At 45.8% G+C, this 25648-nt stretch overlaps 8 protein-coding genes across 8 annotated transcripts; 2 read left to right on the forward strand and 6 right to left on the reverse strand.

Annotated features, from left to right (window-relative positions):
* Nucleotides 1–1053: 1053 nt before the first annotated feature.
* On the reverse strand, nt 1054–2331 carry FOXG_22046 (uncharacterized protein; the record flags this gene model as incomplete). Its single annotated transcript, XM_018402428.1, has 2 exons — nt 1054–1222; nt 1808–2331. The coding sequence occupies 2 exons, from the start codon at nt 2329–2331 to the stop codon at nt 1054–1056; spliced, it is 693 nt and encodes a 230-aa protein (XP_018255825.1).
* A 2040-nt stretch (nt 2332–4371) lies between these two features.
* FOXG_15532 (uncharacterized protein) lies at nt 4372–5016 on the forward strand. The gene is made up of 2 exons (XM_018395631.1): nt 4372–4767; nt 4831–5016. The coding sequence occupies exon 1, from the start codon at nt 4502–4504 to the stop codon at nt 4760–4762; it is 261 nt and encodes an 86-aa protein (XP_018255826.1). The 5' UTR covers nt 4372–4501; the 3' UTR covers nt 4763–4767; nt 4831–5016.
* Nucleotides 5017–5185: 169 nt separating this feature from the next.
* FOXG_22047 (uncharacterized protein) lies at nt 5186–6045 on the reverse strand. Its single transcript, XM_018402429.1, has 2 exons — nt 5914–6045; nt 5186–5862 (listed from the first exon to the last, which is right to left on the reverse strand). Exon 2 carries the CDS (start codon nt 5851–5853, stop codon nt 5470–5472), a length of 384 nt encoding a protein of 127 aa, XP_018255827.1. The 5' UTR covers nt 5854–5862; nt 5914–6045; the 3' UTR covers nt 5186–5469.
* A 9785-nt stretch (nt 6046–15830) lies between these two features.
* FOXG_15533 (uncharacterized protein) lies at nt 15831–16808 on the forward strand (the record flags this gene model as incomplete). The annotated part of the gene is made up of 4 exons (XM_018395632.1): nt 15831–16230; nt 16275–16419; nt 16480–16729; nt 16779–16808. The coding sequence occupies 4 exons, from the start codon at nt 15831–15833 to the stop codon at nt 16806–16808; spliced, it is 825 nt and encodes a 274-aa protein (XP_018255828.1).
* Nucleotides 16809–17393: 585 nt separating this feature from the next.
* On the reverse strand, nt 17394–17618 carry FOXG_22048 (uncharacterized protein; the record flags this gene model as incomplete). Its single annotated transcript, XM_018402430.1, has 1 exon — nt 17394–17618. One exon carries the CDS (start codon nt 17616–17618, stop codon nt 17394–17396), a length of 225 nt encoding a protein of 74 aa, XP_018255829.1.
* A 560-nt stretch (nt 17619–18178) lies between these two features.
* FOXG_15534 (uncharacterized protein) lies at nt 18179–18313 on the reverse strand (the record flags this gene model as incomplete). The annotated part of the gene is made up of 1 exon (XM_018395633.1): nt 18179–18313. One exon carries the CDS (start codon nt 18311–18313, stop codon nt 18179–18181), a length of 135 nt encoding a protein of 44 aa, XP_018255830.1.
* A 237-nt stretch (nt 18314–18550) lies between these two features.
* On the reverse strand, nt 18551–19250 carry FOXG_22049 (uncharacterized protein; the record flags this gene model as incomplete). Its single annotated transcript, XM_018402431.1, has 3 exons — nt 18551–18770; nt 19046–19128; nt 19185–19250. The coding sequence occupies 3 exons, from the start codon at nt 19248–19250 to the stop codon at nt 18551–18553; spliced, it is 369 nt and encodes a 122-aa protein (XP_018255831.1).
* A 2425-nt stretch (nt 19251–21675) lies between these two features.
* On the reverse strand, nt 21676–23070 carry FOXG_15535 (uncharacterized protein; the record flags this gene model as incomplete). The annotated part of the gene is made up of 4 exons (XM_018395634.1): nt 21676–22165; nt 22218–22603; nt 22655–22674; nt 22839–23070. 4 exons carry the CDS (start codon nt 23068–23070, stop codon nt 21676–21678), a joined length of 1128 nt encoding a protein of 375 aa, XP_018255832.1.
* Between the last annotated feature and the right edge of the window lie 2578 nt (nt 23071–25648).

Here is a 25648-nt window from a genome sequence, read left to right on the forward strand (position 1 = left end):
GTGGTTTCCGAGCGTTTTCCCTGCTTGGAAGTACACTACGAGTCCCTCGGGCTGGTCTAACGCTGACATCTTCCTTAGATGGTTTATGGGGGTATTTATACCAGAGACTACGCCGTCAGATCCGTCCCAATGGAGACTTTTAGTCCTAGACCAGCACAAGTCACACATAACAGCAGAATTGATGAAAAAGGCTTGGTTGAACAAGATTTGGCTCTCTTGGTTGCCCTCACATTCTTCACATATTACACAGCCGCTCGATATTGCCGTATTTGGACCGTTAAAACGGTACTATCGTCAGTTAACCCGATTTTGGGCCTCATACGAAGCGACCTCGCCACATCAGCAACAACTATTCCTAAAAGCTTATGAAGAGGCTTCCCAGAAAGCCCTGACTCGTAGGAACATATTGAGTGGCTAAAAAGCCACTGGTCTATTCCCAATCGATGTACAGAAGGCGTTGAAGTCTTTGAAGCCCAAAGAGAAGAAACGCAAGTCATTTGAAGGGCCTATAACACCAAGGAAGCGGCAAGTCGTTTCCGAGACCGTGTGGGGAACGCCTCAAAGAAGTCATGATATTGAAAAACAGCTCCAAGAGGCTCAAAAAGACGGAAATCCGTCAATCCGCGACTTCAATTGTATCCTGAAGAAGGCGATGAAGTCTATTGACCAGAAGAACAGTTAGATAGAGCGCCTAGAAGAGGAAAAAGCTGTACTTGAAGCGTCAGCAGCAGTAAAAGCTCCTACAGGTCGAGTACCCGTTCAATTTGACCCTAACCAAGCTTTTCCTGAGATTGAACAGATCATCACAGCACGAGATCAAGCCGAAAGGAATGTCTTACATCAGATCGAGGAAAACAGACGAAAACAACGGAAAAGAAAGCCGCCAAAAACACCAACGGTTGAGAGGACGTTCTTTAATCAGTATCCAAAATCTTAAATTAATTGAATAAATACTCGTTGTTGTATATTTGATTGAAGTCATCTACAGATCCGGATGTGAGGTAATCACGGGTGTGCGGGGACTGGGGGTGTACGGGGTGTTGGGGAAATATGTTAGTACCCAGAGTCATCGTAGTCGTCTTCGGAGTCATCGTCTTCAGAGTCATCGTCATTGTTATCATCCTCGTATGGATCCCAGTCTTCAATATCAGCATTCTTACCTTCTTCGTCTTCTTCGCTTTCTGTTGCATAGGTTCTTCGATTATCATGAACCGTAGTATTACTAGCGTTATTAATAGATAGGACGCCAGATATAGTGGGGGAAGGGCCAGTAGGATTATCCTCCTGCCTCTCTATCGCCGGCCAGGTCCCCTTAGAGATTTTAAAGAGGCATCAGATATTATAATTCTAGATGCGATCCAGCTTAGTATAAATTTCTGGTCTTACTTTGGCTTCTATTACATCTTTTCGTGTGCTGCTTGCCATATGGTATAGCCGGAAAACAAAGGCTAAGAATTGTTTCTGGGTCCTCTTGTACCTCACCTTGCTATTTTTATCCGCCATAAGAGCGAAGGGGGACTCTCGATGACTTTGCAGCCTCGAACTAAGTAGCCAGCAAAGGATGTTGTGGCTAGTGCTGCGAACTGTATTCTCACAATGATCTATGATAGAATCGAATGCTCCCATAATGTATAATATCTTTTGTTCGTCTTCTTGAGGGCTCACAAAGTTTAGAGTTTTATCTAAAGCACCCTGTCCTAAGATATAATCGGTGTTCAGGCAGTGGCGATTAGGTGGTCTCGTCATCGCCTGCAGTACATCTCGTCGGGAACCCCGATAGACAGAAGACCATTGCGTCCTGTCTAACCACAGACTCGTGGCGGCGAAAGTCTCTCTAGAAGCATTATTGCCAGTCATATAAGACTGGTTCAAAGCATTTTGATATCCAGCCTCCCGTTCCATAATTTGTTGTAGATGGGTGGCCCTTTCGGATGTAAGATCCCGAGGCGCTACCTGTGGTTTTGTAGGAGTTCGTTTCGCCTTCAGTGCGCTTGCATTGCATCTTTCGGTTTTGAAGTTGACTTGGAACCATCTGCTGCCTTCTCGAGAAGGAAAGAAACGCTGACATGCTACCCCTTCAATCCATGGTACATTATCAGTCGATGAAAGCCCTTCTGCTGGCCTTCCTATACTCCTAGGATTGACCCAGCCATGAGATTTACGATAATGTTCCTGCATCGCCTGCAGCTGACGGACGTTGAAGTTATTGCATTGTCGGCATTTCAGTACGTCGAGTTTTGGTGGGGCAAGCCAAGAGATGGGCTCGGTCGTTGGCGGTGGATACTGCAGTTGGGGTAGCTCAGTCCGACTTCGCAGCACGTTCGGTATCATTTTAATCTCCGTAGTCAGTCGGCGTCGAGTTCCCAGATCAACATCGGCATGCTTTTGGGAAAGATGTGTGGCCGTTTCGCCAGCTAAACACGCATACTGACACGGTTGGCACACGATAACTCGATATTCTGAAAGAAGAACAAAAGGATATATAGGGTTGGAACAGCCCAGCTCTGTGAAAAGATTGCTTGCCATGCCTTGGCTCGTCAGGAGGTTCTGATTCTCGAATACGGTCTGCACAATGTCTCGAAGTACAAAAGGTTGAAGTCTGAGCAGGAGCTTTACGCGGTACGTTCTGTGTATGGCCAAATCTCGACGTGTAACCCTGGTCCAATCACAGACCAGAGTCGACCCCCAGCGAAACTCAAGGCTACCCCGCGACTAGTGACTTTAGTAAATTCAAGTCTACCCCCGGTCAAAAAATCAAGTCTACCCCTTGTAAAGTGGGGCAAAATAAATCAATTCTAGTAGAATTGATTTTGGTATGTAGGACTAGGCTGCTTGTCCCTCCATGATCTGATGTACTACAATGCACGGTCCATGCAGCATAACCAATCATATTACACGATCCCAATCTCAACGACCGCATCAAAAAAAATTGGCCAAACTTCAAACTTATCGCAACGCTTCAATCTAGCTTGGAACTTATTTATGGCTTGGGTAATTACTTACTTAATTGTTATCTTTCAATATATACCACTTTGGGCAATTTTAATCGGCGGGTTCAAATGAGCTTGCCCCCTCTGTTTGCTAAATGAGCTTGCCCCCCATACTTCAATAGCGCCATTTTATTTTATATGGGATTCTAAATGATTTAGCCCGCAAGATCACTTCTGAATGGTTGATAGGTTGGCATCCCTTCTGTACCTTATCCCCGTAAGTGATCAGGCATCATAGTGGCTGCCAATTCTCTCAAATGAAGTGATTGATCACATCTTACATATTCGGTACATTCTGCCTACCCATGGCGATCGCGGCCTTTGATTCAATGGCAAGCCGGAAAAATGAAACGGGGCCTCTCTCGGCATTGACCATTCCCGAGCAGGATACTCAAACATTCAGGACAGAGGAACCAATCAACAACGATTCGTAGCGCACGTTGATATCATAGGAATGTAGCTTTGCAGAACGCCCGTGAAGATCCGATAACAGAATCAGCAGGTGGATGCAAACGAGCCGTGTCGCTATGCCATTGCCATTTGGCGTACGAGCATCGGCGATTCCAACACGGCAGTCTTTCCTATTTACCTCGGTCAATGAGTAAGGTGGTCATAATCCTGATTTACCGTAAGCCACAGCTGAAGCAGCGGTGCTTCCGCCTGCAGCTTACGGAGTGCACCTGAGACACAGTGACGATGATCCCCCGGCTCCCCGCACTCAGCTGTCAAGGCGGCAGCCACAGGACGAATCTTCAACGGACACAGACAAGTGCCGACTTCCGAGGCAACCTAAGATCCAGGTGCTGATTAAATTGGCCTTCTGTGTGGAGCCTATCCTAGAAGTATACAGGGCGACGATCATCTGTAGGGCGGTGACAACTGGACAACCTGTCAAGGCGGGACGGGACGGAAAGGGCCCACTCGAGCCGCGTCTTAGTGGGACGGCCCAGTGGGAACGTTTGTTTTGGCAAATAGCTCGATGCCGCTGCCGTCCCATCTCTGCCTCTTATGGCCAGGTGTCATAAACTCGAAGGTCAATTGGTGTCTGTTATCAGTGTCACGACCCAACCCCTCGACTACCGCCAAATTTTTGAGCAAGTTTTCAAGCTGACACAGATTCTCAATGTCTGAGGCCTCCTTAGTCCGATCTGCAGACTGAAACCCGCGTAATCCCGCCCTACATCTATTCGTTCACCCGGTACCAGAGTTCAAAGACATTCATAATTTCAATGACGTCATTGGAAACCGAAGTCTAAGACACCGAAAATTTACTAGTCTCTATGGCCACCAAGACAGTCTAGGGGAACACAAATCGGGTTAAGGCGGTTTTGCGGTGAATGATAACTTCTGTCAATTACGTAGGTACTTGAGGAAGTAATCCTGTCCGTCTATATAAACTGGCCAAAACACCACACCAACAGGATATTTCTAGCATCAGATCAAAACACATCTTCCCAGATACACCCATTACCACTATCACAAAGTCTTTTCAAAACCACACTTCATTTACCATGCGTTTCCTTAAGGCTCTCCTTCTTGCTGTTCCTGCTGTCTATGCCTGCGGTGATAACGCTTATAGGTGTAAGAACCCAGACAAAACCGTTAGCGAGATGTATAGGGTCACCAAGAACATCTGTGATGAACTTAAAGAAGATACCTGCTGGTGTTATCATTGGGCCGAGGACTACTGCGATCCATTTGGCGATAACATCAAGAAGTTCAAGCAGAAGTGCGAGGACTATGGCGAGAACTGGTACTGGTCTGAGTGCTAAGCTAGGTAGGTATGGAAGGCTACAGAAATTCAAAACACTATAAATCACTGCTAACAGGCCTTTAATAGTACTAAGCCAAATCAAGCCAGTGTTGGGGTAGGGTTCAACGGCCATCTTGCCTCGTGAATTGGTGGTTCTGGGATGATGGGACCGACGTTATCTAGCTGGTTAGTGCTTGTACGGAAATATCAGTTGTTGATTTAGCATTAAAAAGTTCCAAACCACAAATACAACGCTCTCTTCTCTAAAATAGACCTCCTTATACCCTTGTGATCACTATGATGCAGCCTCAATGACCATTAGATAACCCTAACGATTGCTGCAGAACGAACAAAACTTCTGTTAGCCGGGATATTTAGGAAGTTAAAGAAATTACAAAGTCAAATGCGTGCAGTCAGTTGCATTCGGGTTGTGAGTACTGTTGTAGGTCAGTCTATTGCAGGTATAGCTATCTATTTGTTGTTTTCTAGTTGAAATACGCTTTGGGCCGTGGGTATCAATAAGGAACACACCTTGCCATATCTAGGAACAACCTTTTGTTCTCTCACAGCGACCCATCTCAGCAATCGTCATCTCTGGCGTCGTGTTTCATAAAAAAGATACTAGAAGTCCATGGCCCTCCATATCACCAAAGACTCCGCGAAAATTCTTGTTCACCAAATCTGATTGCCAGAATAGACAGAAATACCCTAGCTTACTTTGATAAATCACAGATAACCCCAAGACGACGGTGAATCCCACTTGCAGAAGTTGAGGCCCAACAGAACTCCATGAGCGGCCCAATCACCCCCATCCCATCCATCATAACATCCGTTTACAACCTCCTCAAAGGCTTCCTCACAGGCTTGCTTAGTGACAAAGTTTCCAATCTTTCCAACATTTCCAGTTCGTCCACTAGAGTCATTGAAGTCTGTCCAGTCCCCCTTATACTTGTTCCAGTTGTTAGAGCAATATTCAGTTCCAAAGCGCTTGAACTGGCTCTTGGAAACACAGTCTAGTTTATGGGCACCTTCTGCATGGTTGTGACAGCGGCCTGCAAGGGTGCTGGAGGTAAACGCAAGAATGCAAGATACGGGCAGAGAAAGTTTCATGCTGGAGAGCTGTACTGCTGGTCAGTATACGAGGAACGCTCTGAGCATGGGAAACAATACCAGAAGATGCGATGAGTTTGGAGTGTGTTGTGGTTGTTGACGGATGGATAGTTGGCGAAGGTGCCGCCAGCGTTGAGCCTCTTTATAATGGACTCAACCTGCAATAGCAACAAGCTATCTTGCAGGTTATGATATGACCCCACGCCTGGTCACTACTCACGCCGCTACTCGACGAATGATACCATCAAGCATGGTAGCTTGAGCACAGAGAGCTGAAGTGGCGGGAATTACCGTCACCGTTGTGGTGATATCATACGAGAGTAAATTGCAGATCAATGTATCTACGCTGATCATGACGGGAAATACATGATAGCTCGCCTGGTTAGCTCAGCCGACGATATCCTGAGTATTGCTGATCGGCGCACCCCCTTTCCCGTGTCCATTTCTTTGAATAATGGTTACCATGATTACAACATGATTATGAGCACAAATCCAATCTGTCAAAATTGACAGCTCAAAAACTCACAATTCTCATGCAATGCATTGATTCACAGAAGAGGAAATGCCAGCCAAGCTGAAAAGCTGGGCTGAGACCTGCATATGTTTATTGGCGCTTGTGGGTGGAGTACACAACACGGCACGGCACGGCATATTTGTCACCCGGGAAAAGATCTGCGTATGGAATGTAGGTCTGCAAAAACTTTATCGGCGGACATATACCGAGCTGCAGCTCCCACTCTGTACACGATTTGCACCAATCAATCGAGGGAATCAACAGTAGGAGAAAAGATACTGACTTCCGCTTCCAGGGTTTCATACGTGCCCTCCTGTGATTGGGTGGCAGTGGGTGCCCATCACTAAGTTGTCCTGAACACAGAAAGTCATTGGACCTTCGACAGGCAGTGATAGCCAACAATGTCACTCAGAAAGCAGTCACCTGGTCGATGCATGCGTGAACCAAGAGAAGCTTGGATTAATCTTTATGCAAAACCTTGAATGAGAGTTGAGATAATATTGCCCAAACCATCGACCGGCATCAGGAACGCTTGAAATCCATGGCGACGAGTGGGACACCTAGGAACTAGTACAGCGTGACTGTGTTTTACGCATGAGATGCATAAAAACAGAAGTGTATTTTAATTAATTATGTCGAGGTTTATGAAACAGCGTGGAACAGTGTACGTAGAGGCTTAGCAAGGTGACCTGTTAATGTCTATAGTCTTTAACTAATCGTTGGGACCTTCTTAGCAGCTCTGTAACAGTATCAATAGATAGGAAAGTTTCAGAATAACACTCTCCTGTTGCTATCGAAGAAGATTCTTCGGAACCGTCAGACTACGTCTAGCTGGAATAAATATAAATTCTCTACTACACGTACATTTCTTTATAGCTTTTTCCAAGATTAATACTCAAGTCTATACCTAGCGCCAGAGTCTCTTTTCCAGTCTTAAATCTCTCTAACATGCTTAATCTCCTTACTTATTGAAACCCTAGCTTAATTATATTTCTTTAACCTCTATCCCAAAATACTTATAACTACAATATTAGCCAAGGGATATACTAAAGCTAACATAGTGAAACCTATAGCAGCCATATACACACAAGATTAAGAAATAAGGGCAGCCTTATGCAACACAGTAATATAATCTATAGCACCCCTCAAACTTCACTCTCCCCTTCCTCAATGTGGCTTGCATTAATAGCTTTGCGCTCACAAAGACTGCTCTTATCAATCCACAATATTTCTCCTCGCCCTTCTTAGCAATAACTTGCATGCCCGTTAAAAGCTCGTCGCCACCAAAGATCTAGCCAATCTCTTCCAGACCTTTGCCCTTTATCTTAGGCAGATACCACCAAGCGAACACGCATTCAACGCCAAGTACGGCATATGCAAAGATATAGTAACGCCAGTTAATGCAGTCTAAAATAACAGGGTTAACATAGCCTGTGAAGAAGCTGGCCAAGTAGCCATAGAACTAGAAGATTATAGCTATCTTAGAGCGCAACGAGTAGAGGGAATACTTAATAATGTATAGCACGGTTAAGATAGCAAAGGGTTAGTAGACAACCTGGAATAGGAAAATCATAGTAATAATAACTAGCGCTAGAGGCTAATCGGAAAAATGGTGGTCCTCGTTTAAGGCAGAACAGGTAGTCTATACTATAAAGATAACTAATATAGTAGTAATTCCAAATATAATTAGACTGTATTGGCCAACTTGACTAATAAGCATAGTAAAGACAATAGAGTAATATAGCTGCTAAATAGCAGTAATTATATTAATAAGAAGTTATATATTAGTATCAGTAATACTAATACTATTTAAGATCTTAGTCAGGTAATAGCCAGTCAAGCCCAGGCCTAATAACTAAGTAGTAAAACCTATGAAAAGTATGAAAAGTGTGAAAAGTAAGATTTAGAGGCTTTTGCGGTTGCCACTGGTGCGGATAAACTCGGTCTACTAGATGGCCTTATGCTTCTTTTCCTCTTCCAGGGTTACTTCGATCTCAAGTAGCTTGAAGCGCACTAGGCGAGAGTTATAGCCGCCGCAGGAGTAATACTAAGAGAGCACACGCAGAGCTTTATCTCCACGATCTTTGTACATAAGCCAACGGAGAGACTTAGGGACCTAGATGCTAAGAACTAGCTGCAGAATAGCTGGCATGCCCTGCAAGAGACTAGGAAGCCTCTAGCTCCAGGAGGAGTTCATCTTAAACGTGCTAAACGTAGTCTAAGCAGCAACGAGATGGCCCTGGTAGGTATAACATATTAGTATTATTACTTGGCAGTGCATGCTCATCAATTCTATAACCAAGGTAAGCTTCTGATCTTCCTATTTGGAAATGACGAGGACTTTTGTTTGCGTTGGCTTGAGGCCCTTCAAGCTAACCTTGCCGCCAGATACAGCAATTTCTTTTCTTACCCAGATGCCCCTGATCTTCCACTGTTACTCCATAGAAAGATCAAGGATATCTCCCAAGGAGATCTCAACGTCTACGTCCTTACTGCCATAGTTCTAGGCCAAGATTACATATCGCCTTTTCCCAGAACTCAGTAGCCCCGCCCAAACCTAATAACTACCTTCTTCAGAGAGCTTTGGCAGATAGACGGCAGCCTGACCCGTATTATCCTGGTTTAAGGCAATAACCCCCTATTCTTATATATAGCGAGAGAGGTATCACTAATGTTATGGAGATCGGCGCCAATAATAAGGGGAGACTTAAGTGCCGCCTAGAAGGAGAAGTAGGTTTATTCTTCTAGCTCTATCATAGTCCAGGTCCCAATCCCCAACGTATCTATATCAGCTAGATCAGAAATCAGCTTTAATATCCTTATAAGTAATAGTTTTACTAACAAATATACTTATCCTAAGCTCCTAGTTTCGAGAATAGGCTGATCTCTCTTATCTTGCATATTATGGTTATTATACTAATGCCAGCATAGCCCTGGTCTATGCAATAAGCCGTCTTGCATATGCTTGCTCTGTCTTTAGCAAAAGATAAGTAGATATCGCCTAATATTCGGTAAGACTCGCCTATCTAGTCGGCCTAGAGCCAGGTAAACTAGTTACCCTATTTGCTTTGCAAATAGAAGATTTAACGACCTGAGGCAGCCAGTAAGTATATTATCTTAAGAAATTACTCCTACATGGAGAGAGTGTTGCTTTAGAAGCCACCACAGTTATCATACTTAAGGTAGTCGATACTCCAATTAGCAAAGGTTTATGCATCTATTTCCTTATAGCTATGACTGCCAGGATACTTTCCGCACGTGAAGATGCCGTCATCACTATAGATGCCCACTTTGAGTCCCTTGGAGTGAATGTAAGAGGCCGTTGGGCGAGATACCACCAGGAAACCTGGTGTGATTTACCGCGAGCTTACTGTCTGCATCCGTCGTCAATCACCACGTAGTCATACCCAAGCTTAGCAAGACCAGGATAGATGAGGGCATTAGTGGTTGACCTAATCAGCTCGTCGCTCACGTTGAGTTTGAAGCTATTTCACGAATTCCAGCCTTTCCTAGGTCAGCACAAGTATTTGCAGCGGCATATTGTCGATAGCACTCACCCATCTGTGGCTTTTGGGCCAAGAGCTTGGTCGCCAAGGCCACCCTTACTGATAAAAGAATGTAGATAATAGATCTCATTGTGATTGACGAATTGAGCGAGGTGCAAGAAAAGGTTGATGCGAGATGGAAATCTTTGAAGCGTAATTTTCTGCCGTCAGATTAATTCGATGTCGCCGGACTATAACGTGATGCAACATGTCCGTTATTTCTTCCAAGTCGCCTGATACAAAGTGTGCAATTTTGGAGAGATCGACTTGGTGAACAACTGTTCGGACCAATTACCGCAGGAACACTACTTTCTCATCGCAGGTGAATCGGCATATATGAGTATATTTGAGCAGACCACTGGACCAGAACAATGCTATAACTGCCAAGAGCTCAGTCACAAGGCATTCTCATGCAGTAAGAATCGAGTATATGCAAGGTGCGCCGCCGAAGGCCACCATCACAGTAAGTGCCAGGCACAGATACCCAGGTGCGCCCTCTGCAGCGGTTCGCATGAGTCATTTAGTAGAAATTGCCTGAAACTTTACCCTAGATGGCATAAGTAAGTTGTTGCAGGTAATTCAACTGAATGTGAGAAAGCAGGATATGGTACATGAGAGCCTCATGAACGATAAGTAACTTTAAGATTATGCAGCAATAGCGATCTAAGAGCCCCAGGCAGACCAAAAGGACAGCAAGCTACTAACGGTCCCTATGGGATACCCCAGATGGGTGAAGATAGTCCCCACGGTTTAGAGAGAGGGCAGGTGGCCGATCCGAAGCATGTTGTAGGTAAACAAGGATGTGGAGGCAGAGCAGATACCGATCGAGACAGCGGATATGACGGCAGCCATCTTGCGACTCCCTGAGCGGCTGGTTCTGGTTGTTTCGGTTTATGTGCCAGGAGGAGACGCCTAAGCTTTACAAGACACCTGCAACGGTCTGCGTCAGGTCATCTCAGACGTAAGAGGACAAGCCGGTAGACTGGTGGACGTGGTAGTTGTCGGAGACTTCAACCGACACGACCAGCTATGGGGAGGAGACGATATATCCTTGACGAGGCAAGGCGAAGCGGATCAGATTATCAATCTTATGAATGAGTTTGAGCTTATGAGCCTGCTCCCGAGAGGAACGAAGACGTGGAGCGGTGGAGATTTTGAGACGACAGTCGACCTGGTCTTCGCTTCCGCGGACCTAGCGTCTTCGACTGTCAAGTGTATGATACACGGTACAGAGCACGGGTCCGATCATCGTGCTATTGAGACCGAGTTCGACGTCTCCGTCCCGTTGCCCCAAGCTCAAGAACGGCTCTTACTCAAGAACGCACCATGGATGGAAATCAACGTTCGAATTGCCGCAGCATTAGGGTCCACGCTGGAGGAAGGTACCGTACAGCAGAAAACTGACAGGCTTATGGCAGTGGTGCTAGAGGCGGTTCGCGCTCTGACACCCAGAGCTAAGCCGTCACCCTATGCAAAACGCTGGTGGACCTCAGACCTCACGCAACTCCGGCAGATATATACACACTGGAGGAATCGCACCAGAGCATTGAGGCGAGCAGGATCGGCATGTCAGGAGCTTGGGGAGACGGCCAGGGGAGCAGCAAAACAGTATCATGATGCTATCAGACAGCAGAAAAAGACGCACTGGAATGAGTTTCTAGCTGACAACGACAACATCTGGAAGGCAGCAAAGTACCTCAAGTCTGGAGATGACAAAGCATTCGGCAAAGTGCCCCAACCTACAAGGGCCAACGGCACACGGACGACCAACAACATCGAACAGGCCGAGGAGATGTTAGCCAACTTTTTCCCTCCACTGCCGGAACACATCGAAGAGGAAGGGAAACGACCTCAGCGCGGAGCCGCCATCGTCATGCCAGACGTTACTATGGAGGAGGTAGAGCGACAGCTCTTCTCGGCAAAGGCGTGGAAAGCACCTGGCGAGGACGGACTACCCGCAGCAGTCTGGAAAGAGATCTGGCCCTCTGTTAAGCACCGAGTCTTCTCGCTGTTTCGTGCATCGCTAGAAGAAGGAGTGCTGCCGAATCAATGGAGACATGCTAAGATTATTCCACAGAAGAAGCCAAATAAAGAAAACTATTCGATCGCAAAGGCGTGGAGGCCCATATCGCTCCTATCTATCCTAGGCAAAGTATTAGAGGCAGTTGTCGCAGAACGGATCTCGCACGCTGTTGAGACACACGGATTACTGCCAACAAACCACTTTGGAGCTCGCAAGCAGCGTTCCGCTGAGCAGGCCCTGATGCTGCTACAAGAGCAGATCTACGCCGCCTGGCGGGGACGGTGGATCCTTAGCCTGGTGAGCTTTGACATTAAAGGAGCCTATAACGGAGTGTGCAAGGAGAGACTTATCCAAAGACTGAGAGCAAGGGGCATACCGGAAGATCTGCTTCGATGGATCGAAGTCTTTTGCTCGCATCGCACAGCGACTATTCAGATCAACGGACAGACATCCGAGATGCGAAGTCTACCACAAGCTGGGCTGCCACAAGGCTCACCTCTGTCTCCGATTCTGTTTCTTTTCTTCAATGCAGACCTTGTACAGCGGCACATCGATTGCTACGGGGGAGCGATAGCGTTTGTGGACGATTTCACGGCGTGGGTGACAGGTCCGACGGCAGAGAGCAACCGTGATGGGATCAAAGAGATTATTAAGAAGGCACTGGGCTGGGAAAGGAGAAGTGGCGCGACCTTCGAGGCAGAAAAGACGGCGATCATACACTTCACTCGGAAAGCATACCATCCACAACCCCCTCTTTCGGCATAACCCCTCTTTCGGCAAGCAAAATAAAAAAAAGCTTCACCAAAACTCATCAACTTCACTTACACAAATATTGGCCAAAATAAATAGCTACTTGGAGGACAATGCCTTTGCTGATTATAGAAATGATTGGAGTTAACGATTGTAGCCCTCTAAGGCTGTGCGGGGTATGCGATGTATGCATACCGTGCTATGGAAATAGTGTTAATTCAATCATCAATTTCCTCACCGCTCTTTTCTATGTTTTTTGGCATTTTTCTGCGACAACGACAAAAAAAATGCCTATATCGAGACTTCGATGGAAATATACCGAGGAAGACATGGCAGAGGCTATATTGGATGTTACTGATAATGGCTTTTCGCCCCCTCAAGCCGCTCATAGACGGGGAGTACCTCGGAGCACTCTAATAGACAGACTTAACGGCCGCGGGGCCGTGAAAGAGCAGATCCACCCTCATCGACGCTTGTCCAAAAGCCAAGAGGATAGGCTGGCTCTCTGGATTCTCCGTCAGGAGTCCTTGGGCTATGCTCCGTCCCACAGTCAGATCCGCGCTTGTGTCATGGGCTTGTTGAGGCAGCAGGGCGAACATCCCGACTTAGGACGCAACTGGGTGATCAAATTGATTAATCGCCGCGCAGACCTAAAGACCAAGATGGGTAAACGTCAAGAAGCCAAGAGGTTCGACTCTTTCACACCTAGAGCGGTTCATTGGTACTTTGATATCCGGGATGGACAGTATGGCTGGATTAAGCCTGAAAACACCGTCAACGTTGATGAAGGCGGTATTATGACTGGTTTCGGTAAGCGCTTACCACTATTCCTTGACAGTGCTTGAGTTTTGACCGACTAATCCACTTCATTCAGGACTAGATAGCTTGGTTGTTGGAAGCGCGGACCCGAAACGCAAGGCCTTTCTCAAAGGACCACAAACTCGGAATTGGACTTCATTCATCGAAGCTATCACTGCTGACGGCCGCGCTTTGACTCCTGGCATAATATTCAAAGGGAAACAACTCCAGAAACAGTGGTTTCTTGAGGAGTTCAAGCAGATAGCAGACTGGTATTACATAACTTCGCCCAACTGGTGGACTGATGACCACATAGGCATTGAATGGCTTGAAAGAGTTTATCTGCCCCAGACAACACCTGCCGACGAGTCAGACGCTAGACTGATCATTTTAGATGGTCACGGAAGCCATGCAACAGTATGTCCTCCATTTCCCCCATCTCACGATCAGTGCTGAGTGGTGGAAGGATGAATGGATCGCCACGTGCTTTTTGAACAACGTTTCTTGCTGCTATCTACCAGCACACTGCTCTCATGGACTCCAGCCACTGGATACTGGGGTATTTAACGCATTAAAGGTTATATATCGATAAGAGTTAGAAAAGTTCGCTTTATTAATTGATTCCACTCCAATAGACAAGGTTAATTTTATTAGGGCCTACGCTAAGGCTTGCTGAATTAGAATGACTAAGAAGAATATACTGTCTAGCTGGAGGGTCACTAGAAACTGGCCCATTTCACGTGCAAAAGCATTACAGCACCCTGAAATCCAATAAGATAAGCCAAACGGCAGCCCAAGAGTGACTCCTGAACCCAGGCCATATCTTGGCTCGGACGATACGCCACAGACGAGCCGTCAAATTCGTGATATTGGCTTGAACAAAACATCAAAGACGCGGAGACGGTAAAACGTGATAGCCAAGGGCTTTGAAGCTCACCAGCAGACAGTAGCGGCGCATACGCAGAGGATTGCCAGCCTAGAGGAAGAATTGGCTTGGCTGAAAAGAGGGAAGAAGAGGAAGGCGGTGCCGAATCCTAACAAACGTTTTATGACTCTTGGAGAGACTCTAGCTGGTAAGGAGCCCATACCAGAAGGGGCGACTCGTTATACGCCTGTCGGGGTGGAATTTGTCTTTTCAAGCGAGCAAGAGTCAGAATCGGAGGCTGGTTCTGTCATCGAAGTCAGAGAGGAAAACATACCCCACCAACCAACCAGGCGGTCGCGGCGGATGGTGAAAAAAACCAGAGTACAATAGATAAATCTACTTATGACTCATTAAATGAATGATTTTACGCATTTCTGTCAAATTTGTCAAATTCTGTGTAAGTGAAGTTGATGAGTTTTGGTAGAGCTTTTTTGATTTTGCCTGGCGAAAGAGGGGTGGTGGCGAGAGGGGTTGTGGATGGTATGACACTAAATCAGCCGTCAACGGAAGTGTTCCCCCGTATGTCATTTTCAAGAACCAGCCCGTTACCACCCGCATTTCCTGATACCTCAGTGTCCGAAATGCATCGGAGTCTTTCGAATGATAGAGTTGTCACTTTCCCTGTTAACTGAATAAAAGACTCCATTTCCGGTGGCTGAGGCTTGTCGCAAGATTGGATTTCCACGTATTGACCGCAAGCCGTCAGATTGTCATCACGTTGTAATTGCTTCAGGAATACGAGATTGACTCTGGCTCCTTGCCGCGTCATGTTCTACGTAAGAAGTCGTGAAAAGGAGGTTTGAATATTCTCTTTGAGGTTACCATCGTGATAGCGCTTACGGAGTCCTACGGACTTCGAGTGCCAAGCCCGGCGAACATCGCCAAACCACCCCGGTTGATATCTATAGACCCTGGTTCCAGCTTACGTGTAGAACAGAAATGGTTGTAAGTCAGAACAGCAACTTGCGAATCTTTGCAGCTCTCTTAAGAATTATGAAAAGTTGAAGTATTAACGTAAACCTACCTACAGTGGCGTAGGCTATAAATCGCCCTTGCTCCCTTCTTGCTCTTAGGTAGTCTCAACAAAGACCAAGCAGATTCATACTCTCCCATCCAATACTGTCTTTCTTCTGATTCAATGTATTTCATCTTGTTGCTTTTTTTCTCGGGCATTGTCTTGGCCGCCCGCCTCTGGTTATATGCCCCAGACACGGAGCCGATGCTCGATACGCAGTGATCGGCATCGAAAAGGGCTCACTGCCTCCTCTTGACGACATCTGCTGCCTCAACGACTTTGAATGGGCTGCTCAGAATGTGCTCAACTCGAGCCTCTATGCTGCTCTGTCCGGTGGCGCTGGTACTGAAGGGTCGTAACGCATGAACCAGGAGGCATTCCAAGCGTACAGATTCCGCCCTCGCACCATGGTTGACATCCTGTCAGTCGACGAGACCTTTACGACACACATGTTGGGTTACAACTTTTCCCTGCCGTTTTTTATCACCTCTTGCGGTGGAGGCGGATACCTACACGAAGACGGCGAGTTAAACCTCATCAAGGGTGCCTCTAACCAGAATATTCTCTATATCGCCTCTATGAGCGCCTCCAAGAGCCAGGAGGAGATTGCCGACGCAGCAGCCGATGGCCAAGTCTACTTCCAGCAGTTCTACAACAAGGGCTGGGACGGTGCCAAGCTCAAAAGCTATCTCGATAGCGTCGAAAAGTACGGCGCCAAAGCGATTGCCTTTACTATTGATTCGGCTGGTGATGGTGACCGATGGAAGGCTGCCCGCTGGGGGGTGGTTCAACTGATTCTGCTGCTACGTGCATCACCTGGGATTACTACGACAAACTCAAGATCATAACAGACCTGCCTATTCTCTTGAAGGGCATCACTACCGCTGATGATGCCAAGAAAGCTATTGAACACGGCGTTGATGCTATTTACCTGTCAAATCACGGTGGGCGTCAGCTCGACGGAGCACCCTCTGGCTTCGAGACAGCGCTTGAGATGTATGTCCTAGTTAATCCAGCTTATTTGAACATGGAGCATCTTCTAACAAATTAAAACAGATTCCAGGAAGCACCTGGGGTCTTTCAGCAGATCGAGGTCTATGCCGACGGCGGTGTTCGGTCCGCGGGCGACGTCCTCAAGCTACTCGTGTTGGGTGTCAGAGCAGTCGGTGTCGGCCGTTCATTCATGTACTCTCTTGTCTATGGGACTGATGGAGTTATCAAGGCTGCCGAGATCCTGAAGCATGAGCTAACCATCAATGCTCAGAATTTGGGCCTTGGTAATCTCGGCGATATCGATGGGACATATGTAAGTAACAGTTGTTCCTTGTATGGAGTTATGCTAACATGTACCCCAGCTTCAAAGGAGGATGTTTCCGTCTTTGTAACAAGTATACCAATGGGTTGAGGTTTTACTATTAAGCTGGCGAGGGTTATCCAAGCCACCAATTCAAGCCACATTAATGCTTAAGAAGCATCATGTCGCAGTTAGATAGATAGATAGAGTTTATTACGCCCGGGAGAACGAATCTCATAGGACCAGTAGGTACCCTACTTCTCGTGCTAAGTCTTTTCCGTTTTAGTCTTGCTTGACTCTGTTTGACATGCCTGCTTGAATGCCGACTTCTTCAAGTGTTCATCATCCCATCTTCAGCAGCCAAAGCATGGTCTGTCAACTTGAGGCTATTCAATGCTAGTAGCCAACTGTGATGTTAACTGGTATTAATATTTAATATGTTCTGTCTTCCCTTCTTAACTTAGTCTTCCCCTTGCCATCGCAAACTTAACTGTCGCTCGCACCGCCTCTAGGTTGGGTGCCCATTTAGGTCCATCTGCAGCCGACTTGCCACCCAGAAAGAAAGAAAAGTTTCCTATTATGCCTTACCCTACCCTGTCGCATAACTTCACGCTCCGTCTCCTATCTTGTGTATCGGAACAGGAAATATTCTATCGTCTCTGGTGCGCGTCTGCACTCACATATGCCCCATGGTGAGGCCGTCGTCTTGGGATGGTATCCACATCATCTTGACCCTGTTATTTCCATTTCCCAGTCGCTTGACGTGCTCATAGATCTGACGAACGGTGACCTGGCCGGACTGCTGTCGCGGTCGCGTGATTGCTTTGAGTGAAGACTGGCTACTCAATAGTATAGTAAGGTCCCGACGTTGCAGATCATCGGGCATGCATCGCAATGCCATTGCTATCGCCTCCAGCTCGGCCGTGTGCCGCGGAAAATATGACGTAGGACTACCGCGAAACAAATTATCCACTAACTTAGTTTAGAGATTTTTAAGAATAGGGAAGGTAAAGTGCTCAGCGGTGCAGATATATGACTAGCATTTCCCCTGAGCTAAGGGACCACCAGGATACGCAGGTCCTCAGATATCTATATCAGACGCAATCAATATAGATTCAGAAGGGCTTTAACAAGTAGAGTATATCGTCATATAATCTTAGTACTATTTGGCTCTCAGTTTTTCAAGCTTCACATTCTGTGCGTGACTTGATCTCTGCGCTAATTCCCATGTGCTGACCACCGAATCTAAACTACAGGCAGGAGTTACACTCACATTAAGTCTAAGATATCTGCAATGACTCAACCGCATCCCAAGGTCCAAAAGATTCCATGTATACTCAGTTTCCGATAAAATCTTGAGTGTATTTAACTATCCGTTTGGTTTAGATCGAAGTATTGTTGGTAGTCACAAGACAATAAAAACTCTTAGTCATCCTTAGCTTTCCCAACTTCCCCAAGTCATCAAATGTTGATCACAACCTTCCCCAAGTTATGTTTCTTCCATTGATACTGATAAGTGTCCTTGTTGTCATCAAAAGAAAAGACCTTAGAGTCAACAACGGGGTAGATCTTGGCCAAGTCAATTGCTCGATTCATTTCCACAAATTATTGCTTAGATCAAACAAAAACACCTCGCACTATGCAGATATAGTTCAGGGCATCCATCAAAGGTGGTTGCTTGTCGCTATCAGCAGAAGTCAAGAATCCAATAATAGTGATAAGACCCTTAAGCTTGATAGCCTTGAATAATTGGGCGATGCCAGCGGTACTGCCGATGTCGAGAATATGATCGAATCCAAGGCCTCCACGAGTCAGGGCATGAGCCAACTCGCCCTAACTAGAATCCTTTCGGTAGTTAATAATATAACTAGCACCAAGCTCCTTGAGAGTTTCAGCCTTCTCATTCGATGGCATAGTGGAAACAACAGTGGCAACTGCGGCAGCAGCAAATTGAATTGCAGCCAAGCCGGCGCCACCTGTTCCCTGGGTCAAAACCCAATCACCAGCCTTGATTGCCTTAGAATGGATAATAACTAGGATCAAGAAAACCACCCTTAGGGTCCCGAGTCAGACCTAATGTAGCACTGTACATAGCTTCATTTTGCAACCAGGTTGAAAATAGGGGGTATATCACATCGTATAATCCTCGGCCTATGTGACCCTCAGGGTAATTGAAGGGTCGTTAGGAGAATCTCGTCATAGTAGGTAAATACGAACCTATCAAACGATAAAAACTAGTTCATCATTTAGGAAAAAATCAAGAGCTTCAATGTAGTTAAAATCCCTTATTGAATGTGATACCCGAGACGGTGTGCTGCTTTGACCTACAGCCCTTTTGAGTAGTATCTAGTAGGGTTAGAGATGACATCGCTCTGCGAATTCAACTGCTTGGCATGTGCTTCTGTTTTGCGCTAAGTTTTGCAAGAAACATGGGGGCAAACAGATGACGCTAGGGCAAGGATGGTACTTGAAGATTGTCACGCTGTTGGTGGTGGGGGCTGTGAAGTTGGCGGTGTGGAGGGTGCAGCTTCATTGGTTTGAAAGGGCCGCCAATGTATGAGTCGTTTGCGCCCGCAAAGAGGGTCGTCGTGGTGGGCTTGGTTCTTGTCGCCGTGTGGGAGGTCTGGTCTCGGCCGGGTGAAGCCGAAACGGTAAAATTCGCGGATCGCCAGTGGTTCCGACGAAGGCGCCCCCTCTACACCGATCTGCATGTCTAATTGGCCCCCCCTTGCGGCTACCCCGTGGGGAACTAATTTGAAGGCGGACGTAGTACAGCACCATTGACATCAATACACTGTATTAGTGACGTCTTGCACTAATCTGAACCTGGCGAATATGCGAGGATACCTTATTAGGGGGGCTGCAAGTCGCCCAAGGCCACTTGACTAGCAAAAGTCGGATTGATTTGCAAAAGAAATCAAGGTTCCTCAGTTTAGGCAAAGGTCTTACGAGAGTGTATATACCCTTGTTTCAGTAAATAACTACACCTACTATGATAAAGGATATTATAACCCTGCTTGCAACTCCGCTTCATCGCCAAATTAATGAGATGATTACAATTTGAGTTCAAAAGTATCGGAACGCCCTACCTCCAACCACCTCATTCCATTTGCATGCGATAATTTTACTTCTAATGAAATCAATCAATTTACAATAAATCAATATATATGATATATTAAATGAAAGCCCTGCTTTCTCTCTCTAATATTAGGTATACTATCTCTATACATAAATACGGGCTTTAAGTCTACAGGGCAGAGACTAAATAAGGTTATTAATCTCTTCCGTTGTAATCTCCGCCCACGCCAACCTTATATATCTAACCAATTCTTGGATATTAGATTCATTCTTCTTTAGGTTTTCTAAGTAAGGGTAATACTTCCATATTTTAGACTTAAAAGCTTCCTAATATGCTTAATAGAGTTAAGATCCGGCGAATATGCAGGCCAGTTAATCTACTTAATTAATTGCTTTAATAACCAATTAGTCGTTAACTGCGGAGTATGAATTCTTGCGTTATCCTGCTGGAATTATTGCGTGCCGTTGTATATAGGAAGTAGCCCTTTTATTAAAGCTAGTTAATAACTTTGTAATATATATCCTCTTCTTCTGGCCGCGTTATCGCGGATTATAATTGTATTGTCGGATTATCCACCTCCCTAGATTGCTCCCTAAAGTATAGTTGATATTTTAGACTTCTCCTAAACTGTGAGATTAATAAATAGTTTTATAAACTTCTCGTAAGTCTTACAGAATAGTCAGTCTTGTTTATAGTTAGGTTAAGACTAAATTATAGACTTATCAGAGAAAATTATCTAAAGTCGTTATTAGTTTAGTGAAACCTTCCTGAGCTTAAGTGGTACTTCATCTTTGATTGTCTCTATCTCTATCAATTCATTAATATTGTCCTTCCAGCCTTGATACTATGAAAGCCGCTGTCGTGCTATTTCTATTGATAATGGTATTAGCTGGATTACTATTTATTTGTGACCATAGTGAAGGCAGATAACTCAAAATAGTATAGATCGTGAGAACTTGCTACCCAGCGTATCAACAATCACCTTATATGTGATACGGCAGTCCTATTTGAGTGAGAGTAATATATACCGGATCTCCTAAATTGTGAGTTTCCGGGGATGTCCGGGTCTTGGACAATTGTCCAGTTTCTCATTGTCCAGCGTTAAACTATCCTTGCGACAGATGGTGGTGATCACTTCGCGTCGCGCGCGATATCACGGTATGACCTTCCTGTCTCTACGTTGCGAACGATGAGAGCTTTGGCCACTGGACTTAGCTCCTGTTTAGGGGGGCGATTGGCGCACACTTACGCTAGGATTCCTCGACTTGGACTTTCCATTTGTTATAGTTGTAGATAGTTGAAGATGTAGAGTCTGTCGCGTGGCGAGGTGGTGGATTACGTTGCGGTGTGTTCTGATACTTTTGGACACTTATTTTAGCTTAAACACTATCATGTAACTCGCCCACAACTGTTGCAATTCTACACCAATCTGCGATAAAACTAAATTAATAGAGAGAAATCTTCAGAAGAAACTGTTATTCGAAAATAGATCAATCTAGTGACTGGAAAGCCCGACCTTTTACTCTTTACCGCACCATCAAGAAAGCTGCAGACAAGCTAAGGGTATTATATTTTAATCAAGACTTTATGGCTAAGATAGTCCCATCTGCTAGTGGCTGGGATGTGGATACTATGTAAGGAACTATGCAATCTCTTGATGTCTTACATAACCTAACCCCATTGTATAATCTCTTAATAAAGGGCGAAGTTAAAACATAGGAAACAAGAAAATATCACTTTCATCTTATAATGAGAAGACGCATCGAGGGAAAAATTCACGACTGGTTATTGACCACGTTATCCTTATTCTCGAGCGAATGCCACGCCTCTTGTTGGCTCGAATATTTGTAGAAAGACCTATTGCCTTCTGGCCGCCGTGCTAGTTGTCCCTCAGCGGTCTGGTATCATCGTCCTCCTTGCTTGCAAATCCGTTCTCACGGAAGCTAGCGACACTACCTGTGCCATGGCTGCTTGACGTCTGCTCGGCATCAATGCAAATTTCTCGTGTAGTGTGAATAGCTGTCCCCACTTGCAAATCTGAACACGAATATCGGCTAGCAAACTTGTCTGCGTCGCTCATCGTCTCTTGATTACGATTGGCAGCAGTCGCCCCATTTGGCATTTCCCGCAGTTCAATAGAAACTGCATCTGATACGTCGTCAATCTCCTCCACCAACGTCCTTTGATTCCTGCTGACAGAAGCGAAGCTTTTGTTTGGGAGTCCAGTACATCCTTCCTCGGCATGGCTGAAAGCACCCTCGGAGATGACGCCACAGTCGCGTTTCCTAGCGACCTTGCTTATTAGATCAGCCATGGACATCTCGATTTTGAGCTTGACAATATAGGCAAAGGGATGGAACTGCATGTAACTAAAGCTGCTGTTAGCGTTGTTGTCCACACTCTATTATATACTTGACTTACACGAATGTGTTGTTTAAACTCATCATGGAAATAATGAGAACGTCCATGCTAAGAGAGAATCCAACGATACATATGTTGAATTTTACTAGACTTCTATACTTTGTCAGGCCATGCATTACTAAGTTGCGTTGAACGATTCTGATGAAATAAAAGTTCAGTGCTCCGTCGACAATCAGATAGATCGCCTTCTCAACACGGTCCCACCACTCGTTGATCCAGATATATCTCTCTGAAATTTGTAGACGAGCGGGAATCCAAATGTTGTAAACCGAAATATTTACAGCGGTAATTAAAACTGCAACACCGACTTTGAGACGGTAGGCGTGTTTTTTATCCGTAAGAAGGATGGAACAACGGTTAATAATAATTTGGAGGAGGAATTGGACCTGGTCAGATTAGCATTGATAATCAATTTCACGAGGATAACCGAAGCATACTTGAAGGGCCCATGTGGTAACTGCTAAGATTAGCATCTGTTACAAAAAGGGCTCCAAAAAGGCGGACATACGAATAGTAAAATAAAATGCAAAACTAGAGACATTGGAATGTTAGCACTTCGAAATCCGTAAATGGGAGTTGAGCCCAACCTGGGGGGTATATAGCCTTTCAAGTGTAACCAACAGATAATACTGAAGATGAGGCAGACAAGAATCTCCAGCCATATCATCCACACATAAGCGTTGCGGAAAATGCTAAGGCGATGCCTCTTGTAAATATGCTTTGTTTGCTTCATAGCAGTCCAGGTTGTGAGCCAGCCGAAGCCAATTGTGAAGCCCCAGGCAAGTGAGGCGACAACTATATCGTCTTCAGTGACTTCTTGAAGCACATAGTGGGGAGAGAGGAGGGTAATCATGATGGATCAGGTAGGAAGACAGCAGTAACAGGAATGGATCACAACTCTGGCAAACGTTCGATTGCAAGGCACCAACAACCTGTATATTATAGCAATGGAGCCCTGCGTATTCACATGCGCAACTTCAGGCTACTGCACAGTGTGGTGTTCCTAGGAGCTGGTAGGCTCGCAACTTACTTTACAAAGAGCGCCATAGCCGTCGTTACGACACCTCTTTGCAAGTTATCCATAAGGCCTGGAGATGGCCAAAGCTTATTGACCTACATCATTCTCGCTGGTCTGCTGCCTGAGTCATACCAGTCCTCTCTCATTCAGTTTAGAGATGCCCTATCATGCTCCTTCGGTATATTCCGTCAGCTCCCCCTAGCCGCGCAGATGACAGGGTTCGCAGGAGATGAAGTCGGCGCCACTAATGAGGGGAATTGCGGAGAATGTTGCATCGTAGAGGCATGTGTTCTCGCAATTGTGGAGGATGGGCAAATCGGCTCAGAATAGCATGCTTTCAAGACCCAAGGTCAACATTCTGGAGTAAGTTCAGCCGTCACATCGGTAGACAGGGGTTAGATTTCCTATTGATTAACCGCAGGGCTCTTGGTCGGTGCTAGTCTATCCCATATTCATAAGCTTTACACACAGACACCAAAAACCTAATCCTGTGATTAGTGGCGCAGTACATGTCCTAACTGGTCTAGTTATCTCTTTGAGCGGCACAAGACTGCAAAAGAGGTCACTTTCCCCACCTTTCTTAGGTAATCACAGCAGTACAAGCGGGGTACGGGATGTTCCTCAAGGGACGCATTTTTGCCAAAACATCATACAAATCAATAAAAATCTGTCTCAAGTAAAACTATGAGCTCTTCTTCAATTCCCGATCAATTACAAGATAGCCTAGATGATCACAGCTTTCACACTCACTCACAGCGGGGCCCCGGTGAACCCCACCGGGGTGCCTAATTTTCCGCCCGAAGAAGGCAGAGGAAATCATTTTACGCCTTTCAACATAGAATATCGTGATTTTCAGGTCAAATCTCTACCCAAGGAACCACTCGAATTATTCCAGATCTTCATACCTATTTCCCATGTACAGTTATGGATTAAATACACTAACGACTGGATCACTTATCTCATCGAAAATGCCATTATTGACAACTGAAATAGCCCCCTTTCCAAACACTCCCGTATCCTTCAGTGGGACGGCCTCTCCACCGCAACAGCATATGCATGGATCGGGATCATGACTTACCTAGGAATTCATAGGAAAAACTCGATCAAAGACCATTGGAAGTCCTCTAGGCTTGGAGATCAGCGCACTCCTCAATCCAATAATAAAAGTTTATGCCGTTACGGAAGTTCGAGCTGATTACACGGTATTTCCGCACTTTTGACTACACATAGCTCGATGTGCGTGATGAGGGCGATCTTCCAAAGACCTTCAAAGCGGCTGAACCATGGTTTGATCACATACAGAAGGCGTCTGCCGAGCTCTTTATTCCAGGGACTAGCCTAACTATAGATGAGTATATGGTCCCTTTCAAAGGCAGATTCAAAGAGACAACAGTCATCAAGAATAAACCTGCGCCCGTAGGGTTCAAAGTCTGGGTTATTGCGCAACACGGCTTCTTTCTGCGGTGGCTTTGGCACGTAAAGGCATCACCATACAAAGCTATTACCGTCGAGCTACCTTTGCCGAAGACGCAGGGCAAGAAGGTAAAGCTACAGACCACAGTAGCTCTTAGCAATACACAGAGCGTCGTTATCTACCTATGCAATTTGCTGCCAAAGCAGACATATCACGTCTTTACAGATAACCTCTTCCGTGCCCTTCGAGAAGCCGGCTGTGGAGCTACAGGCACGGCACGACCTAACTGCGGCATCACGCCTGAGTTAAAGCATGCCAAAGAGAGGAATAAAGCCGGCAAAGGCTCCCTCCTGCAGTATAACGAGGTCCTCGCGATCCCTACAAAGGGTAACAAGGTACAGATTTTATACGGTCTTTATATATAATTTCCCCTACTAATCTGTCTCTTCGAGGTCATGCAAATCGGCTGGAAAGATAGCAGTATCGTGCATTTCCTTTCAACTGTGCAGACTGGGGCTGAAGGCGGCCGTATATCTAAAAATAGGAAATTCCCTCCCAAAAAAAAAGGCACGAAGTCAGAGTCACAGCGCCTCCAACAGGTCTTTGGTGGTGATACCTTCAAAGTCATACCTATTCCTTCCGTTGCCGCTGAGTATAACGATGAAATGAATCACGTTGACCGCGGTGATCAGTTGAGATCATATACAACGTATGAGTATCGATTTCGCCGTGGTCCTTGGCAAGCGCTGCTTTGGGGATTCCTCCTTGATGTTGTACTTGTGAATCGCTTCATTCTACAGCTAAAATCACCACATCCCCATTGGAAGCCCTATACGACTCTAAAAGACTGGAAGGAATGCATCTACAACGCCATTTTCAACCGATATGCCGGGGAAAGTCAGGCAAGGAAGAGGAACCGTACAGGAATGGAAGAAGACATCGAAGATGATGAAGCACGGCAAAAACACCTGCAAAGAGATATCAACCATGTCTTTAGGG

Source organism: Fusarium oxysporum, chromosome 15, assembly GCF_000149955.1.
Source record: "Fusarium oxysporum f. sp. lycopersici 4287 chromosome 15, whole genome shotgun sequence".
Lineage (NCBI taxonomy): Eukaryota > Fungi > Ascomycota > Sordariomycetes > Hypocreales > Nectriaceae > Fusarium > Fusarium oxysporum.